General features: G+C 36.2%; 1 protein-coding gene and 1 pseudogene across 1 annotated transcript; both read left to right on the top strand.

The window, feature by feature from the left end:
* The first annotated feature begins 373 nt into the window (after positions 1–373).
* Positions 374–4,295, top strand: PABPC4L (poly(A) binding protein cytoplasmic 4 like). Its single transcript, XM_070386536.1, has one exon. It carries the CDS (start codon positions 1,229–1,231, stop codon positions 2,339–2,341), a length of 1,113 nt encoding a protein of 370 aa, XP_070242637.1. The 5' UTR covers positions 374–1,228; the 3' UTR covers positions 2,342–4,295.
* Positions 4,296–12,712: 8,417 nt separating this feature from the next.
* The window catches only part of LOC102269518 (enolase-like), a 35,514-nt pseudogene continuing 26,056 nt past the window's right edge, over positions 12,713–22,170 (top strand).

Genomic DNA, 22,170 nt, shown 5'->3' with positions numbered 1-22,170 from the left:
AAAGTTGTACAGGGGAAACTTTTGTTTGGAAAGAGCATCTACACAGCTTTGTCAAGCTGCCCCTGAACAAAAGAAGGCATGTAGTTTAGTAAGGGATCCAGGGGGCAGTTGAGGCTGAACGTGGAAGGAATCCCGCAGAACTTTGTAGAACAAGGTACGGATGTTGGATCTTATCCAAGAGTCAAAGGAAGCCACTGGACAGTTTGAAGTTAGGAAGTGACAAGCCCAGATCCACACTTGGCAAAGCTCCCGCAGTCAGACTTAGCGCCAGGGCCAGCGGGCGGGTGGGTTTATTAGGGCCACTCCCCTAGGCTGTCTTTTCTCCACCCTGGTCACCGCCTCCTGCTCCTCAGCCAAGCCTTCGGAGGCGGGTGGGAAGTGAGCGAGAGGGGCGGGTGGGAAGAAAAACATTCTCCAAAAATATTAAAAAGAAAACATCCCCCTTGGCAGCGAGTGCGCGGGAAGTTGAGCGCGCGAGTTCCGGGCTTCCCGTCCGCCCCGCGCCGTCCGCATCCCGGGTGAGCCCCCAGCCCCTGCTCGGCCTCTGCAGCCCACCGGGCCGCGGCCGTCAGTCCTTCCGTCCATCCACCCCGTCGATCTGTCCGCCTCCCCATCCCCCACCCGTCCTTCCCAGGGCTCCGCGCGGGGTCTTCAGGGAGGAAAACGGCCGGGATCGGTCAGGGCGCGCGGAGCCCGCGGAGCCCCCGGCCGCGCCCGGGCGGCGCCGCCAGCACGACCCGGTCCCGGGCGGTTCGGGGCTCCGGGGCCCCGCTTTCGCCGCCGCGCGCCGGGTCCCGGGTCGTTGCCTCAGCGGCCACTTGTGGAATTCTTCCCCGGAGGCTGTAACTTTAAACTGGCTTGAGCAAGGCCTATTTTTATTTGGAAACCAGCGACCAGAGGGCTGAACCAGAGTGGAGAACACTCAGATGGAAGGCCAGCCCCGCCACCTGAAGATTGCTCACAAACTGGCCGGGAAGGACAGGCTTGTCCTGAGAGCCTTTCTTTGACATTTCAAAGTTCTGTCACTCCTGTACCAGGATGGGCCGGACTGGCTCCTGAGGGGTTTTGGAATGAGGATGATGCCTGAGCTTGGGGAGCCGTACGTGCACCCCAACACTGAGCCTCAAAGCCGTGACTCAGAGGCCACCACGCATGAGCCCGGGCCACACTCCTGCAGAAATCACTCCAGGAGCTCTTTAGGGACCAGCTTCTGGTGGTGAGGAGCAAGATGAATATAGCAGCCAAGTACCGCCAGGCCTCCCTGTACGTAGGTGACCTCCATGCGGATGTCACCGAGGACCTGCTGTTCAAGAAGTTCAGCGCCGTGGGCCCCGTGTTGTCCATCCGCATCTGCAGGGACCTGGTCACCCGCCGCTCCCTGGGCTACGCCTATGTGAACTTTCTGCAGCTGGCGGATGCCCAAAAGGCCCTGGACACCATGAACTTTGACCTGATAAAGGGCAAATCCATCCGTCTCATGTGGTCTCAACGTGACGCCTACTTAAGGAAATCTGGAATTGGGAACGTGTTCATCAAGAATCTGGACAGATCCATTGATAACAAAACCCTTTATGAACACTTTTCAGCGTTTGGGAAGATCCTGTCCTCCAAGGTGATGAGTGATGATCACGGCTCCCGGGGCTATGCATTCGTGCACTTTCAAAACCAGATTGCTGCAGACAGGGCCATCGAGGAGATGAATGGGGCACTGCTTAAGGACTGCAGGCTGTTTGTTGGCAGATTCAAAAGCCGCAAAGATCGAGAAGCCGAGTTTCAAAACAAAGCCCATGAATTCACCAATGTTTACATCAAAAATTTCGGAGATGAGATGGATGATGAGAGACTAAACGAAGTTTTCAGCAAGTACGGCAAAACCCTGAGTGTTAAGGTTATGACAGATTCCAGTGGAAAATCCAAAGGCTTTGGCTTTGTGAGTTTTGATAGCCACGAGGCTGCCAAAAGGGCTGTTGAAGAAATGAATGGAAAGGACATAAACGGACAGCTGCTTTTTGTAGGCCGGGCACAGAAGAAAGCAGAGCGACAGGCTGAGTTAAAGCAAATGTTTGAGCAGCTGAAACATGAAAGATTTCGGCGGTGCCAGGGTGCGAAGCTCTATATTAAGAACCTGGATGAGACCATTGATGATGAAAAACTGCGGAGGGAATTTTCTTCATTTGGATCAATTAGCAGGGTTAAGGTAATGCAGGAAGAAGGGCGAAGCAAAGGGTTTGGCTTGATCTGCTTCTCCTCTGCGGAGGAGGCCACTAAAGCAATGACGGAGATGAATGGCCGCATCTTAGGCTCCAAGCCACTCAACATCGCCCTGGCCCAGAAACCCTAGGAGAGGAAAACTTTCTGCATCAGCCAGTGTGTGCTGCAGACTAAGAAATGTTAGTGATCTCTGCCTGAATTCTCCTCAGTAAATTTTAAATTCCAGCTGATGGCTGGTTAGTTAGTAAACGTTGTGGTGGAAAGTTTTGTATACAAAGCTATTTATTTTCCTTTGGAGAAAAAATAAGTGAATCTTAGAACCTTGGTTCTTTTTACAGAGGAACACCATGTAATTATAATATGGTATATTTTTCCAATTTTGATACAGTGTTCATAGTAATAAGTATAATTAGATATATTTTTACTACATTTTGAACCAACTGAAGTGTGGTAATTACTTGCGTTTTTTGCATACTTTTTCTTATTTTTATAGTATTGCTAGCTTTAATTTCTTCCATGAAAATATGCTCAAAGTAGTTCTTATACCTAAGCATTGCAAAGTAATTTATTTTTATAAAAAGAAACTTTCTAATCTCTCATCTAATGTTTTTAAAAGAAACCAAAGTTTAAAAATTCCTACTACAAACTCAGTATCTAATTTCATTTTGAATTAATGTTTAAAATAGTAGAAAATCATTGAATTTTCTTTCAGTTTTTATCCTGAAATGATTGTTTTTCTGACGGCTAAAATTAATGATGGAATTACTTTAGTGTTGCCTACAAATCTGCTTTATAGGATATTTTACTGTTCTTTCCATTGATTGACATAATTCAGGTGCTTGCTGGTTATCAGATTTGTGACTTGAGTAGTAAAACCTTAACTTTTACATTCCTTAAGTTATAACCCTGTATCAATTCAGGTCAAAAATTGGCCTTTGTATACAGCATAAAATTATGCCTTAAGTTTTGATTCAGGAACCAATATTATGTAAGTCATATATAGGGAACATAGAAATTTTGTTTAACAACTGTGTTTTCTAATCTCTGTTATATGTTGTTCCATGTAGTGATACTATCTCAGGGTTCAGAAAAGTAAAACTTTCCTATTTTTATGACCTCCATGTCCCTTTTATTGGACTTTAAGAGCTTTGTAACCCATTACAGCTCACTTTTAGCTTTGATTAATCAGAAGCTCACTAACTAATTTTCTGATAAATTGAAGTTACATCACTTAGCTTGTTGTCCAGAATAATTTTGATTTCAGTCCCATTTCCAGACTTTTCTTCTCTCCTGCCTTTCCTTTATATGATGTGGTTCCTCTATACTTTTTAAAAAGGGTTTTATTATACTGACTTTTACTGTGTGCTATTTGAAATCCAGTTTGGAAATAGATGCAAGAGTTATTTACATTTAACTAATTACTTTTAAAATTCTGATTCTCTCATACCAAAGGTGTCTTAGAAAATAGTTTTGTTGTTTTATTTTTTTTCCCTCTGCTTAGTTGCTCCCTGAAACCATATATCCAAGTCTTGTGTTTCATATATTACCAGTACAGTATTACAGAAATATTAAAATGTTTTACTTTGGCAATACTTTAGCTGTGAAAGAATGAGAAAACCTGTTTCTGTTTATTTTTCTATCAAATATATGAACATTCATTGCACATTTTCTAAATTAAAAGTATCTTTTAGACAATGAAAAAATTATAGCAACATGTAATGCTACTGTGGAGACAGATCTTCTGTTAAAATATGTTGCATCTCCTCCCCAATTTTTTTCTATACTTATACACATAATTTAACAAAAATAGAATCATACTTATAAACCTTCTTAAAACTGCTTACCTAATTTGACAGTATGACACAGTCAGCTTCCATTTGTAGTTGGAAGTAAGTATTTGCACTATAATTTTAACAATTTTTTTATCTTCCTTTTAATGTTTGTACCATAATGTGACAATTTTCTCTTGATAAACATATAGGTTCCTAGATTATGTCTTCCATTTTCCTTTTTTTGTTCTATCATAAACAACTTGGAGATAAACACCCTTGCAAACTCATATATGCTGATATATATAATTAATTTATTAAGAAAATATGTGATTCATTGGAATTAATATTTAAAATGACAACAATTTAAAAAGTAATTTTGATAAATATTACCCAAATGCTGTTCAGAAACTTGTGCCACTTAACATTTCCACTGTGAAAAAAAAAAAAAAACCACATTTCCATTGTGAGTAGGACTGCTCATTTCCATATGCTAAGAGGGATTTTGCTTACATTGTTGTCTGATTCAACATGATATGTAAAAACAAAATATTTCATGATTATTTATTTTACTACTATATTACCTCAAAATTTAAACAGCATTTCTTGTAATTACTGAACATTTGTATTTTCATATGTTTGTAAATGATGTTAGTTTATTTTCATGATCTTAATGTGTTTTCCTGTGGGGGTGTTTTTTATTTATATGGAGTTGTTACACTTCTTTGCCCTGATACTTTCATCTTGTTTATAGATTTGAGGGTCATTCCAAAATTAAATTTTTAACCTCAAATTTTTCAAACTCTTACTTTGGTGGCTTTAATGTTATATTTCAAAACACTTTAAACACCTCAAATATACAAACCCCCCATATACACATACAATTCATATGTATTGTCTTCTATGACTTTCAGAGTTTCATATTCTCAATACTTTCTAAGCAAAGCTTTTGTGTATACAGTATCTTATTCACAGCTTATACTCAATATTTTTTAAAGTATGTTGCTTTTCAACTCTATTAACATATTTTGGTAAATCCTGATTTACTATAAAAGTGTATATGAAATCCATATGCCAATTATAATTATTTAGCTCTTTGGATTACTGTGTTGAGAAGTATTTGCCTGCAAAGCAGAGAGCTTTTAAGAAAGGGTACCAGGCAACAGGACTGAAAACTGTAGTACACATATCAAGCCTTGACATCTTTTTCTGGAAAATCCATTTTATAAAAATGTTCACATATTTGAACAAAAGTTCACAGTACTTGTAAATGGATTATCAAGATAATATCAGGGAATTGCATTCTCTTCTCACATGTGTGAGGATTTAATAGGGCATAATGTGAGTTGTTTAGGTGAATTGTGGCTATAGTTTCATGACACAGTAATATGCCATTTTAGTAAAAATTTCTTATTTTTAATATTTACCTTAAGAAATGACTGTCAGTTTACAAAAAATCCTGTAGGTTTTTATTATTTAAATTTTTATTTTTCTAAATTTTGTGTGTGTATGATGCTATCAAGTTCTTGTGACATCAGAGATTCAGGCATTAAAGAAACTTTACTCTTTTTAAGTCCAAGTGCCTTGATAAATGAGAAGAATCTTCACTTTCTCATAAGTATTCCTGTAAAAGCTAATTTCCATAGAGATGCCTTAAGCCACTGCTTCTGCTCTCCCTTCTCTGTCCTCACACACATTGCCAAGTTTGTTATACAGATGTCTGCTTGTACAGCCAATTGAATAAATATGTGCCTTTTGAAATTTTATTTTTAAAAATTTTAAGTTGATTTATAGTTGGTAAAAATAAGCTTTTTAAAGTGGTTTAGAATTGACATTTTCATGTTCTTAACATTTGTATAAATCCATTGAAAAGAGATCAAATAAAGTCTGGATCTTTCAATGGTGTCCAAAATTCTCATGTCCAAAAATTATTTTTACTTGTTTATTTTTAAGTATTTCTGATTTTCTAGCAATCAGTTTCTCATAAGAGTAAATTGAAAACAACTTTCATTTTTAAATGAAGATACTCATTCATATTTTATGTTTTAAAAGACCAATTCTCATATGAACTAGTATTTGTTTTTAAGTGATTCATAATTATGGGACCATGGTTGAAAGGAACCCCTAAGTTTTCATGAGGGACTATTTTAAAGACACTTTTGAATTTAATTGTTAAAGCAAAATTTAGCTAATATTTTGAGAATTTCAAATTAGCTTACTTGTATTATATTTGGGAAATGTACATCATAATGTAATTTTTTAAAATAAATAATAAAATAATACATCAAAAAGATAATTTTTAAAATATAAAGGGTCAAACAAATTAAATAACCTCAGAATATCTTTGGCTTCAAGTAAGAGAAAATCCAACTCATATTAGAAAAGGAAATTTTATTAAAATATTCAGACTTAAGGTATTTTCATGCAAGGTATAAGAAAACATCTATATTGGTTCTAGAGTCTTTTAGCTCTTCACCCTGTGTCTCAGCATCATCATCAGGGAGAGAGTCAGGATGTTTACAAGAATTCCTGTCATCACACTGAGACACAGTAACATTCATACTATAATACCTTTCCTAGAAACCTTTTAACAACTTTCTCTCTCAGTTCTCATTGTCCATTATTGATATGCATATTCTATAAGATCTGCCATTAGGATTAAGAAATAAGTCAACTTTCTGTGCAGAATGGGCTTATGAATGAAAGAAATTCCAGTAGGAATGGAGATATTAATAGGCATATGCGTCCACTAAACCCTGTATTTTTTTTATCATTTATATCTAATTTTAATTTCAGTACTTACTGGATATTTTCTCCTGCTAACATTAACTTACAGTTAGTTCTTAAAATTTCTCCCTGCAAATCATTTTCAACACTTGAGTCAAACTCAACAGTTTCTTCTCCCTCAGGTTGTATAATCATAGGGACTAAATTGTGCAATATATTCTGTATAAAATTGAATTCATTTTTGTTTAATAATGGGAATTGTGTTTTCACATGTCATGCTTTATTAGATCTAAATTAGGCATCTATTGAAAATTTTACTGAAAACTTCAAATTCAATTTAATCACCCCAGTGGGTTTTCAACCTTCCCAGGTGGCACAGTGATAAAGAATCCACCTACTGATGCAGGAGATGTGAGAGACATGGGTTCAATCCCTGGGTCGGTAAGATCCCCTGGAGTAAGACATGGCACCTCACTCTAGTATTGTAGCCTGAAAATGTTATGGACAGAGGAGAATGGTGGGCTATAGTCCATGAGGTCGCAAAGTCAGAGATGACTGGGCATACTACATACAATGGGTTTCCACCAAAAATAATTATCAACAGATTACAAATGATCAAGAATATTTCAAATATAACTTCATTTAATAAGGTATTAGTTTCTTGAGCTCTAATTTAGTCTAAGTCAAGTATATCTTCATGTATGTTAGTTAAAATTTTAGAATCATACCACCGGAGGGAAAGAATTTACTTTGTATCACCGACTAATATGATATTCTGTATAAAGAATGTTTAAAAAAAAATTCCCACTGCCAATGTAATAGAAAAATCTTGAAAAATCATCTACAAAGTTGCTGCTAAGTCGCTTCAGTCGTGTCCAACTCTGTGGGACCCCATAGACAGCAGCCCACCAGGCTCTGCCGTCCCTGGGATTCTCCAGGCAAGAACACTGGAGTGGGTTGCCATTTCCTTCTCCATTGCGTGAAAGTGAAAAGTGAAAGTGAATTCGCTCCGTCGCGTCCGACTCATAGCGACCCCATGGACTGCAGCCTACGAGGCTCCTCCATCCATGGGATTTTCTAGGCAAAAGTACTAGAGTGGGGTGCAATTGCCTTCTCCGATCTACAAAGTTAGGTGCCTACAAAATGGCCCCAATATATAAAATAAATCTAAGTAATACAAACCTAAATGGATGGGCACTCATTTTCTTTACTAAAGAATTTATATTAGATCCTTTAATACATTAAAATTGTCAGAATGAACAAAACTGGACTTATCCAAACTTTGCAGTTTAATTTTTCCTGTATTACACAAATTTGGTATAACCTTTCATTTTAACTATGCACTGTAAGAAAACAAAAAACAGAGGTACTAAATTCCGAATTACACATTTACTTGTATTTGAATCTTTTAAGATCAGATTATTTTGTAAGTTTATTCAGAGGAAGTATTTATAGCTCCTTTTTGTTTTTGTCTAATGGTCAGGTCTAAGAGTTTATAAAATATTTTTAACTATATTGAAGTTCCCCTGAATGACACAATTGAACCCATCCATTAAGAAAAAGAAAAATGATCCCCTTAGTAGCATTCTTTGTCATAGAAGAGGCTTAGCTTCTGAGAGATATTGGCAGTTGAGACAACAATGTCACATCAGAAGTTGTTAACCTGTTCATATTTACATCACCTTAGATGTTAAAATTATCCTGGTTAAGTTCTGCCAAATGCTAACAGCACATTTGAGTTTCAAATGTAGTGTCACTAATATGGAGGATGTTATTAATTTTTTTTGCATACAGTGAATATTGGTTATGATTCACTGTGTTGTATGTGTGTGAATTTTTTTAATTGGTGTTTCAATGGAATATTCTTATCTCAGAAAACCATATCTGACAGTGTGTTTTGAATCACAATTTTGATTTACATTCCATTTCATTTTGTATGTGTGCCAGTGGCATACCAATACACCACAATTATGACATATTGCTAAATCTAGTTCCTTGAAGTTAAAATAAGCCTTTACAATAGTAATTCCAGCAAATCTTTGTTAAGCAAAAAAGTGCCTCAATTTGAATGCAAGTCAGATGTTAGAATTATTTTGACACATCATTATTTTACTGAATTACCAAGGGAATTGTTAGTAATAATAATCTAGTATTATCCACTACTCTATTCACTTATATTTTATGCATAGTACTGAGGTTGCATGGTTATTTCATTTTCATTTTAATTTACTATTTAATTTTTTTAACCAAAATATATTGCAACTCTCATAGCCATGTCACATGTAAATCTTTACCATGCCTAATACATGCAATTTTTTTTTGGTCCTGGTGTCTCTTTTTGTCCTATCCTTATGCTATGATTTCTCTTGGTCAGTTTGCTAGAAAGAAACCATTCTTATTTCAGTTTTTTTAAAATGTCATCCTAAACCCTGACTCAAAGCTTTAACTTTTTCTCAGATAGTATGCTGTCTGTTACATGGAGTAAAAGAGATCTTCTAACTGGTTAATTTAAAAAAAGAGAGCAGGATTTATTGCCAGATCAAAATAAGTAAGAGCTCTTCATTTGAAAAATGAAGTATTCTTTGCTTTGCTTTTCTTTTTTTTTTACAATGGTTAAGAAAGGCTTTCTATAGGCTGTTACACTATAGAGGCAGCAATACCTGTTTTGAAATTAGGCCATATGGCATATTGTTGTAGGAAGAAAAAAAGCATTTACAAAAGGTCAGGGAGGCTCATCTTCAAACATTTAGAATGTTATTTTAAAATATTTTATTATTATTATTTTAATTAACTCATTCTCCTCCCTACCTATTTTTTTTTTCCCCGCATTTTAGGGCATAGATTGGATATATTTCTTAGTGGGATATCTATTATTTTAGCAGAAACATGTGATGGAAACTGTCCTGCCTTTGTAAGAGAAAAAGTAAAGCAAATCATCAGTTCTTAAAAAGAAAATATTGGGTAGAGAAATAACATTTCAGAGCAAATCATTACATCTAAATGAAGTCTATTATTAGGGATGAACTTGGGAAGTTGAATGAATGACGGATGCAGTTTTGAAAATTATCATGTCCTCTTAGACTGAGTTATAAATCACATATCATAAAAGTAACCATTTGCAAATGTATGATTCATTGGTTTGTAGTATATTCAAAGGGTTGTGTGAAATCACCTTTATCCAATTCCAGAATATTTTTTATCATATCAGAAGAAACTTCATATATCCACGAGCAGTTAATCCCATTTTCTCCTCCTCCTAGAACCTAACACAAATTGATATCTCTAGAGTTTTGCGTGTTGTGGACATTTGATGTAAACACTATCATATGTTACCTTTTGTGTTTAGGTTCCTTTGCCTAACTTAATGTTTTAAGATGTTCATATTGCAGCTTATCAGTAGTCAGTTCCTTTTATGCATGAATATTATCTATTTATATGGATATACCACATTCTTCTGGGCTTCCCTCATAGCTCAGCAGTAAAGACTCCACCTGCAATGCAGGAGACATTGTTCAATCCCTGAAGAAAAACATGGCAACCTATTTCATTATTCTTGTCTGGGAAATCCCATGGACAGAGGAATAGGCTACAGTCTATGGAATCACAAGACTTGGAAATGGCTTAGTGACTAAATCACTACCACCACCACGTTCTTTTTATCCATTCATCTTTTATTGTATAGTTAGGCTGAAATATAAACAGATCATGGGTTGGATGGGTGAGAGCCCAGATTACGGCTTTCTTGTTGTTGTTGATATCTAAAAAGCTTAATATTTTCCATTTAGATCTACAATCTACCTGCCAGTGTCATGTAGTCTTTATTACATTGTAATCTTTATATCAGAACAAATCCTTTCATCTTGTTATTCTTACTAAAGATTTACTTGGTTATTTTTAGTTATCTGATTATTCACAGAAAAGAAAAAACACAACTTGTGAAGTTTCATACATCTGTTTGTGCACATGTATGTACCTGCATATAAACACGTATTCCTTTTGGGAATTCATTGTGATCATATTGATTCTGAGTTGAAAGCCTACTGTATTGTCTTCTATCTCATGAAAATGGATATCACTTTAATTGTACTCCTAATTTTTTTCAACAATACTATGTAGTTCTTGTTTAGAAGTCTTGCATATTTTTAGTCTTATTCCTCGCTGTATGATATTTTTGTTATTATAAAATGTTTTGATGTCATTTCTTATTTTTACTGTTATAGTAAAATATTTTAATTATTCTAAAAATAGAAATATATTTGCTTATAACATAATGCCTAGCTACCCAACCTCCTTGCCATACATTAATAATTATTTACTTTTTATTTGAACCACAATATGTTAATTGATTGTAATCAATTATCTATGGGATATTGAGTGTTCTCTCTACTTGGTTTTGTCAATTGAAAAAAATACAAGTTAATGCATTTGCAGTTTCTAATGTTCTAACATTTAACATGTAATATATTTAAGTATACAAAATTTAAAGTTAGTAGTGAAGCATAGTTTAAACAAGCTATATTCTTTTTCTGATTTCCCTCATCAAGTTGTGGCCATGAGATTAACTGAGGATTCTGGGTCACTGTTCATCATGTGTTTCTTTCCAAACTACACAAGAAACAGAAATTTCCCCTTTACTTAAGCAGCTTTGCAAACAGCTTTGTATTCTTTAGGAATCTGAGTTAATTTGGAAAGAGATTGCTGTTAAGACTATTTTACATTTGTAGTTTTCTACTCGATTCTTTTTCTTTTATTTGATGTATGTTCTTAAGTTATTTTCTTTGCATATTACTCTATAGCCTAGAATTACCATCTTCTTCCAAATTGCTCAAAGGAATCCCATTTTGTTAATTCTTTCTCAGAAAACTGTATAGATCATTTGGGTGACATCACAACCAAAAAATCAAAGCAATAACAGCTTGAGTGCCAAGACTGGCATTACACAAACTTAATTAACTTTTTACTTATTGAACCTTATTTCTTTAGTAGGGCCACAAACTCACAAGTACTTGTATCTTATCCTAGAAAGGACATGGAAATGCAGGGATCACTCTAACTTTTAATATGTTCTGAGGATCAGAGAACATCAACATTGTTGGAAATAAGTATTTTATGCTCTCTTAACTCTTCTGAACAAAGCAATGGGCAGGTTCCTGTAGGTGGGACCTACAGGAAAAATAATGATGGGAAACAGATCAAAGACAGCTCTCTGTATGCTGACTGTTGAAAATCAGCAATAGGCAAACAAAAGAGATCTATCCAACTATAACTTTAATTCAGTTGGTAACTGGTTGAACCAATCAAATCTTGGTGCATCAAGTTATGCATACAGAAGGTACAGGTGGTAATGACATACAAATCCTGGGAGGCAAAAAAAAAATCAAAGAGGTGAAGAATTTAAAAATGAATTAAACCAAAAGTAAGCATATTGGTATTTTCACTGAAAAAGAAGTTCACATCACTGAAATACAATGGAGTAATAATCTGATCTTGGGATTCACTGTTTCTAATGTATGTTCCATAATCAGTTAGCCTTTAGTCTTATAGTACCTACTAGGGGTGCAGTCTCAAAAATGGCAGGATGATCTTGGTTCATTTCCAAGGCAAACTGTTCAACATCACAGTAATCCAAGTCTGCAACCACTGATGCCAGAAAAGCTGAGGTTGACCAGTTCTATGAAGACCTTCTAGAACTAACACCAAAAAAGATGTCCTTTTCATCATAGGGGATTGGACCAGATGGTCAATATTGAACTCAGAATGATTTTATTTTTTGCAGCCAAAGATGGAGAAGCTCTACACAGTCAACAAAAATAAGACCTGGAGCTGACTGTGGCTCAGATCATGAGCTCCTTATGGCAAAATTCAGGCTTAAATTGAAGAAAGTAGGGGGAAAGCACTAGGCCATTCAGGTATGACCTAAGTCAAATCCCTTACATTATATGGTGGAGGTGAGGAATAGATTCAAGGGACTAGATCTGATAGATAGAGTACCTGAAAAACTATGGATGGAGATTTGTAACATTGTTCAGGAGGTGCTGATCAAAACCATCCCCAACGAAAAGAAATGCAAGAAAGCAAAATGGTTGTCTGAGGAGGCCTTACAAATAGCTAAGGAAAGAAGAGAAGTAACAGGCAGGGAGAAAGGAAAGATATACCCAACAGAAAGCAGAGTTCAGAGAATGGTAAGGAGAGATAGTTCAGTACAGTTCAGTTCAGTCGCTCACTCGTGTCCGACTCTTTGCGACCCCCATGAATCACAGCACGCCAGGCCTCCCTGTCCATCACCAACTCCCGGAGTTCACTCAGACTCATGTCCATTGAGTCAGTGATGCCATCCAGCCATCTCATCCTCTGTTGTCCCCTTCTCCTCCTGCCCTCAATCCCTCCCAGCATCAGAGTCTTTTCCAATGAGTCAACTCTTCACATGAGGTGGCCAAAGTACTGGAGTTTCAGCTTCAGCATCATTGGAGAGATAAGACCTTCTTAAATGAACAATGCAAAGAAATAGAGGAAAACAATAGAATGGGTAAGGCTAGAGATCTCTTCAAGAAAACTGGAGATAGCAAAGGGAATATTTCATGCAAGGATGGGCAAGATTAAGGACAGAAGCAGTAAAGACCTAACAGAAGCAAAAGAGATTAAGAAGAGTAGCAAGAACACACAGAAAAGCTATGCAAAAAGGTCTTAATGACCTGAATAACTATGATGGTGTGGCCATTCACCTAGAGCCTGACATCCTGGAGTGTGAAGTCAAGTGGGCTTTAGGAAGCATTACTACAAACGAAGCTGTGTAGATGTAGGTGATGGAATTTTAAATGTAGCTATTTCAAATCCTAAAAGATGATGCTGCACTCAATATGCCAGCAAATCTAGAAAACTCAGCAGTGGTCACAGGACTGGAAAAGTTCAGTTTTCATTCCAATCTCAAAGAAATGCAATGCCAAAGAATGTTCAAACTACCATACAATTGTGCTTACTTCATATGCTATCAAGGTTATGCTGAAAAAGTTCTTCAAGCTAGGCTTCAGCAAAACCTAAACCATGAACTCCCACTTGTACAAACTAGGTTTCAAAGAGGCAGAGGTACCAGACTTCAAATTGCCAACATTGGATGGATTATGGGGAAAACAAGGCAGTTGCCAGGAAAACATCTACTTCTGCTCCATTGACTTTGCTAAAGCCTTTGACCATGTGGATCATAACAAACTGGAAAATTCTTAAAGAGATGGGAATACCAGCCTACCTTACCTGTCTCCTGAGAAACCTGTACGTGGGTCAGGAAGTTACCGTTAGAACCTTACATGGAATATGTGACCAGTTCAAAATTGGGAAAGAAGTACATCAAGGCTGTATATTGTCATCCTGTTTATTTAACTTATATGTAAAATACATCATGCAAAATACTGAGCTGGGTGAATCACAAGCTGGAGTCAAGATTGTTGAGAGAAATATCAACAACCTCAGATATGCATATGATACCACTGTGATGGTAGAAAGTGAAGAACTAAAGAGCTTCTTTATGAAAGTGAAAGTGGAGAGTGAAAAGCTGGCTTGAAAGTCAATATTAAAAAAAAAAAAAACTGAGATCAATGCATTCAGTTCTATATTTCATGGCAAATAGATGGGGAAAAAGCAGGAGCAGTGACAGATTTTATTTTCTTGGGCTCCAGAATCACTGTGGACAGTAACTGCAGCCATGAAATTTAAAAGCACTTGCTCCTTAGAAGGACAGCTATGAGAAACCTAGAAATCATATTTAAAAACAGACATCACTTTGCCAAAAAAGGTCCATATATTCAAAGTTATCGTTTATCCAGTAGTCACATGTGAATGTGAGAGCTGGACCATAAAGAAGGCTGAGCACTGAAGAATTGATGCTTTCAAACTGTGGTACTGGAGAAGATTCTTGAGAGTCCCCTGGACAGCAAGGAGATCAAACCTGCCAATCCTAAAGGAAATCAACCCTGAATATAAATTGGAATATCTGCTGCCGAAGCTCCAATACTTTGGCCACCTTCTGTGAAGAGCTGACATTTTCTTTACTAAAGAATTTATATTAGATCCTTTAATACATTAAAATTGTCAGAATGAACAAAACTGGACTTATCCAAACTTTGCAGTTTAATTTTTTCCTGTATTACACAAATTTGGTATAACCTTTCATTTTAACTATGCACTGTAAGAAAACAAAAAACAGAGGTACTAAATTCCGAATTACACATTTACTTGTATTTGAATCTTTTAAGATCAGATTATTTTGTAAGTTTATTCAGAGGAAGTATTTATAGCTCCTTTTTGTTTTTGTCTAATGGTCAGGTCTAAGAGTTTATAAAATATTTTTAACTATATTGAAGTTCCCCTGAATGACACAATTGAACCCATCCATTAAGAAAAGAAAAATGATCCCCTTAGTAGCATTCTTTGTCATAGAAGAGGCTTAGCTTCTGAGAGATATTGGCAGTTGAGACAACAATGTCACATCAGAAGTTGTTAACCTGTTCATATTTACATCACCTTAGATGTTAAAATTATCCCTGGTTAAGTTCTGCCAAATGCTAACAGCACATTTGAGTTTCAAATGTAGTGTCACTAATATGGAGGATGTTATTAATTTTTTTTGCATACAGTGAATATTGGTTATGATTCACTGTGTTGTATGTGTGTGAATTTTTTTAATTGGTGTTTCCAATGGAATATTCTTATCTCAGAAAACCATATCTGACAGTGTGTTTTGAATCACAATTTTGATTTACATTCCATTTCATTTTGTATGTGTGCCAGTGGCATACCAATACACCACAATTATGACATATTGCTAAATCTAGTTCCTTGAAGTTAAAATAAGCCTTTACAATAGTAATTCCAGCAAATCTTTGTTAAGCAAAAAAGTGCCTCAATTTGAATGCAAGTCAGATGTTAGAATTATTTTGACACATCATTATTTTACTGAATTACCAAGGGAATTGTTAGTAATAATAATCTAGTATTATCCACTACTCTATTCACTTATATTTTATGCATAGTACTGAGGTTGCATGGTTATTTCATTTTCATTTTAATTTACTATTTAATTTTTTTAACCAAAATATATTGCAACTCTCATAGCCATGTCACATGTAAATCTTTACCATGCCTAATACATGCAATTTTTTTTTGGTCCTGGTGTCTCTTTTTGTCCTATCCTTATGCTATGATTTCTCTTGGTCAGTTTGCTAGAAAGAAACCATTCTTATTTCAGTTTTTTTAAAATGTCATCCTAAACCCTGACTCAAAGCTTTAACTTTTTCTCAGATAGTATGCTGTCTGTTACATGGAGTAAAAGAGATCTTCTAACTGGTTAATTTAAAAAAAAGAGAGCAGGATTTATTGCCAGATCAAAATAAGTAAGAGCTCTTCATTTGAAAATGAAGTATTCTTTGCTTTGCTTTTCTTTTTTTTTCTTACAATGGTTAAGAAAGGCTTTCTATAGGCTGTTACACTATAGAGGCAGCAATACCTGTTTTGAAATTAGGCCATATGGCATATTGTTGTAGGAAGAAAAAAAGCATTTACAAAAGGTCAGGGAGGCTCATCTTCAAACATTTAGAATGTTATTTTAAAATATTTTATTATTATTATTTTAATTAACTCATTCTCCTCCCTACCTATTTTTTTTTTCCCCGCATTTTAGGGCATAGATTGGATATATTTCTTAGTGGGATATCTATTATTTTAGCAGAAACATGTGATGGAAACTGTCCTGCCTTTGTAAGAGAAAAAGTAAAGCAAATCATCAGTTCTTAAAAAGAAAATATTGGGTAGAGAAATAACATTTTGTAGCAAATCATTACATCTAAATGAAGTCTATTATTAGGGATGAACTTGGGAAGTTGAATGAATGACGGATGCAGTTTTGAAAATTATCATGTCCTCTTAGACTGAGTTATAAATCACATATCATAAAAGTAACCATTTGCAAATGTATGATTCATTGGTTTGTAGTATATTCAAAGGGTTGTGTGAAATCACCTTTATCCAATTCCAGAATATTTTTTATCATATCAGAAGAAACTTCATATATCCACGAGCAGTTAATCCCATTTTCTCCTCCTCCTAGAACCTAACACAAATTGATATCTCTAGAGTTTGCGTGTTGTGGACATTTGATGTAAACACTATCATATGTTACCTTTTGTGTTTAGGTTCCTTTGCCTAGCTTAATGTTTTAAGATGTTCATATTGCAGCTTATCAGTAGTCAGTTCCTTTTTATGCATGAATATTATCTATTTATATGGATATACCACATTCTTCTGGGCTTCCCTCATAGCTCAGCAGTAAAGACTCCACCTGCAATGCAGGAGACATTGGTTCAATCCCCTGAAGAAAAACATGGCAACCTATTTCATTATTCTTGTCTGGGAAATCCCATGGACAGAGGAATAGGCTACAGTCTATGGAATCACAAGACTTGGAAATGGCTTAGTGACTAAATCACTACCACCACCACGTTCTTTTTATCCATTCATCTTTTATTGTATAGTTAGGCTGAAATATAAACAGATCATGGGTTGGATGGGTGAGAGCCCAGATTACGGCTTTCTTGTTGTTGTTGATATCTAAAAGCTTAATATTTTCCATTTAGATCTACAATCTACCTGCCAGTGTCATGTAGTCTTTATTACATTGTAATCTTTATATCAGAACAAATCCTTTCATCTTGTTATTCTTACTAAAGATTTACTTGGTTATTTTTAGTTATCTGATTATTCACAGAAAAGAAAAAACACAACTTGTGAAGTTTCATACATCTGTTTGTGCACATGTATGTACCTGCATATAAACACGTATTCCTTTTGGGAATTCATTGTGATCATATTGATTCTGAGTTGAAAGCCTACTGTATTGTCTTCTATCTCATGAAAATGGATATCACTTTAATTGTACTCCTTAATTTTTTCAACAATACTATGTAGTTCTTGTTTAGAAGTCTTGCATATTTTTAGTCTTATTCCTCGCTGTATGATATTTTTGTTATTATAAAATGTTTTGATGTCATTTCTTATTTTTACTGTTATAGTAAAATATTTTAATTATTCTAAAAAATAGAAATATATTTGCTTATAACATAATGCCTAGCTACCCAACCTCCTTGCCATACATTAATAATTATTTACTTTTTTATTTGAACCACAATATGTTAATTGATTGTAATCAATTATCTATGGGATATTGAGTGTTCTCTCTACTTGGTTTTGTCAATTGAAAAAAATACAAGTTAATGCATTTGCAGTTTCTAATGTTCTAACATTTAACATGTAATATATTTAAGTATACAAAATTTAAAGTTAGTAGTGAAGCATAGTTTAAACAAGCTATATTCTTTTTCTGATTTCCCTCATCAAGTTGTGGCCATGAGATTAACTGAGGATTCTGGGTCACTGTTCATCATGTGTTTCTTTCCAAACTACACAAGAAACAGAAATTTCCCTTTACTTAAGCAGCTTTGCAAACAGCTTTGTATTCTTTAGGAATCTGAGTTAATTTGGAAAAAGAGATTGCTGTTAAGACTATTTTACATTTGTAGTTTTCTACTCGATTCTTTTTCTTTTATTTGATGTATGTTCTTAAGTTATTTTCTTTGCATATTACTCTATAGCCTAGAATTACCATCTTCTTCCAAATTGCTCAAAGGAATCCCATTTTGTTAATTCTTTCTCAGAAAACTGTATAGATCATTTGGGTGACATCACAACCAAAAAATCAAAGCAATAACAGCTTGAGTGCCAAGACTGGCATTACACAAACTTAATTAACTTTTTACTTATTGAACCTTATTTCTTTAGTAGGGCCACAAACTCACAAGTACTTGTATCTTATCCTAGAAAGGACATGGAAATGCAGGGATCACTCTAACTTTTAATATGTTCTGAGGATCAGAGAACATCAACATTGTTGGAAATAAGTATTTTATGCTCTCTTAACTCTTCTGAACAAAGCAATGGGCAGGTTCCTGTAGGTGGGACCTACAGGAAAAATAATGATGGGAAACAGATCAAAGACAGCTCTCTGTATGCTGACTGTTGAAAATCAGCAATAGGCAAACAAAAGAGATCTATCCAACTATAACTTTAATTCAGTTGGTAACTGGTTGAACCAATCAAATCTTGGTGCATCAAGTTATGCATACAGAAGGTACAGGTGGTAATGACATACAAATCCTGGGAGGCAAAAAAAAAATCAAAGAGGTGAAGAATTTAAAAATGAATTAAACCAAAAGTAAGCATATTGGTATTTTCACTGAAAAAGAAGTTCACATCACTGAAATACAATGGAGTAATAATCTGATCTTGGGATTCACTGTTTCTAATGTATGTTCCATAATCAGTTAGCCTTTAGTCTTATAGTACCTACTAGGGGTGCAGTCTCAAAAATGGCAGGATGATCTTGGTTCATTTCCAAGGCAAACTGTTCAACATCACAGTAATCCAAGTCTGCAACCACTGATGCCAGAAAAGCTGAGGTTGACCAGTTCTATGAAGACCTTCTAGAACTAACACCAAAAAAGATGTCCTTTTCATCATAGGGGATTGGACCAGATGGTCAATATTGAACTCAGAATGATTTTATTTTTTGCAGCCAAAGATGGAGAAGCTCTACACAGTCAACAAAAATAAGACCTGGAGCTGACTGTGGCTCAGATCATGAGCTCCTTATGGCAAAATTCAGGCTTAAATTGAAGAAAGTAGGGAAAAGCACTAGGCCATTCAGGTATGACCTAAGTCAAATCCCTTACATTATATGGTGGAGGTGAGGAATAGATTCAAGGGACTAGATCTGATAGATAGAGTACCTGAAAAACTATGGATGGAGATTTGTAACATTGTTCAGGAGGTGCTGATCAAAACCATCCCCAACGAAAAGAAATGCAAGAAAGCAAAATGGTTGTCTGAGGAGGCCTTACAAATAGCTAAGGAAAGAAGAGAAGTAACAGGCAGGGAGAAAGGAAAAGATATACCCAACAGAAAGCAGAGTTCCAGAGAATGGTAAGGAGAGATAGTTCAGTACAGTTCAGTTCAGTCGCTCACTCGTGTCCGACTCTTTGCGACCCCATGAATCACAGCACGCCAGGCCTCCCTGTCCATCACCAACTCCCGGAGTTCACTCAGACTCATGTCCATTGAGTCAGTGATGCCATCCAGCCATCTCATCCTCTGTTGTCCCCTTCTCCTCCTGCCCTCAATCCCTCCCAGCATCAGAGTCTTTTCCAATGAGTCAACTCTTCACATGAGGTGGCCAAAGTACTGGAGTTTCAGCTTCAGCATCATTGGAGAGATAAGACCTTCTTAAATGAACAATGCAAAGAAATAGAGGAAAACAATAGAATGGGTAAGGCTAGAGATCTCTTCAAGAAAACTGGAGATAGCAAAGGGAATATTTCATGCAAGGATGGGCAAGATTAAGGACAGAAGCAGTAAAGACCTAACAGAAGCAAAAGAGATTAAGAAGAGGTAGCAAGAATACACAGAAAAGCTATGCAAAAAAGGTCTTAATGACCTGAATAACTATGATGGTGTGGCCATTCACCTAGAGCCTGACATCCTGGAGTGTGAAGTCAAGTGGGCTTTAGGAAGCATTACTACAAACGAAGCTGTGTAGATGTAGGTGATGGAATTTTAAATGTAGCTATTTCAAATCCTAAAAGATGATGCTGCACTCAATATGCCAGCAAATCTAGAAAACTCAGCAGTGGTCACAGGACTGGAAAAGTTCAGTTTTCATTCCAATCTCAAAGAAATGCAATGCCAAAGAATGTTCAAACTACCATACAATTGTGCTTACTTCATATGCTATCAAGGTTATGCTGAAAAAGTTCTTCAAGCTAGGCTTCAGCAAAACCTAAACCATGAACTCCCACTTGTACAAACTAGGTTTCAAAGAGGCAGAGGTACCAGACTTCAAATTGCCAACATTGGATGGATTATGGGGAAAACAAGGCAGTTGCCAGGAAAACATCTACTTCTGCTCCATTGACTTTGCTAAAGCCTTTGACCATGTGGATCATAACAAACTGGAAAATTCTTAAAGAGATGGGAATACCAGCCTACCTTACCTGTCTCCTGAGAAACCTGTACGTGGGTCAGGAAGTTACCGTTAGAACCTTACATGGAATATGTGACCAGTTCAAAATTGGGAAAGAAGTACATCAAGGCTGTATATTGTCATCCTGTTTATTTAACTTATATGTAAAATACATCATGCAAAATACTGAGCTGGGTGAATCACAAGCTGGAGTCAAGATTGTTGAGAGAAATATCAACAACCTCAGATATGCATATGATACCACTGTGATGGTAGAAAGTGAAGAACTAAAGAGCTTCTTTATGAAAGTGAAAGTGGAGAGTGAAAAGCTGGCTTGAAAGTCAATATTAAAAAAAAACTGAGATCAATGCATTCAGTTCTATATTTCATGGCAAATAGATGGGGAAAAAGCAGGAGCAGTGACAGATTTTATTTTCTTGGGCTCCAGAATCACTGTGGACAGTAACTGCAGCCATGAAATTTAAAAGCACTTGCTCCTTAGAAGGACAGCTATGAGAAACCTAGAAATCATATTTAAAAACAGACATCACTTTGCCAAAAAAGGTCCATATATTCAAAGTTATCGTTTATCCAGTAGTCACATGTGAATGTGAGAGCTGGACCATAAAGAAGGCTGAGCACTGAAGAATTGATGCTTTCAAACTGTGGTACTGGAGAAGATTCTTGAGAGTCCCCTGGACAGCAAGGAGATCAAACCTGCCAATCCTAAAGGAAATCAACCCTGAATATAAATTGGAATATCTGCTGCCGAAGCTCCAATACTTTGGCCACCTTCTGTGAAGAGCTGACTCACTGGGAATGATCCCACTGCTGGGAAAGATGGAAGTCAAAAGCAGAAGGGGGCAGCAGAGGATGAGATGGGTAGATAGCATCACTAACTCAATGGACATGAACTTGAGAAAACTCTAGAAGATAGTGGAGGAGCCTGGTGTGCTACAGTCCATGGCATTGCAAAGAGTCAAACATGACTTAGCAACTGAACAGCAGTAACCTGCTAGGGATGTTCAATTGTGCTAAAAGATGGAATAAGAACAAAAGTGGACCTATAGGGAGATGCATCAATTATGTTTGAATGCAGTAAACTGAAAGAATAGGAAGTAGGAAGTTAGATTATGTCAAAAATTTCTTGTTGTTTCTAAGTTTTGTCCAACTCTTTTGTGACCCCATAGACTACTCACCTGGCTTTACACACCATGGAATTTCCCAGGCAAGAATATTGGAATGGGATGCCATTTCTTTCTCCAGGGTATCTTCCTGATCCAGTTATCATACCCACGTCTTCTGCATTGTAGGCGATTTCTTTATTGCTGATGCACCAGGATATGCTGCTGCTGCTGCTAAGTCGCTTCAGTCATGTCCGACTCTGTGCGACCCCATAGACAG

Source organism: Bos mutus, chromosome 17, assembly GCF_027580195.1.
Source record: "Bos mutus isolate GX-2022 chromosome 17, NWIPB_WYAK_1.1, whole genome shotgun sequence".
Taxonomy (NCBI): domain Eukaryota; kingdom Metazoa; phylum Chordata; class Mammalia; order Artiodactyla; family Bovidae; genus Bos; species Bos mutus.
The sequence above is the reverse complement of the archived record's forward strand: the minus strand, read 5'-3'. Positions and strand labels throughout refer to the sequence as shown.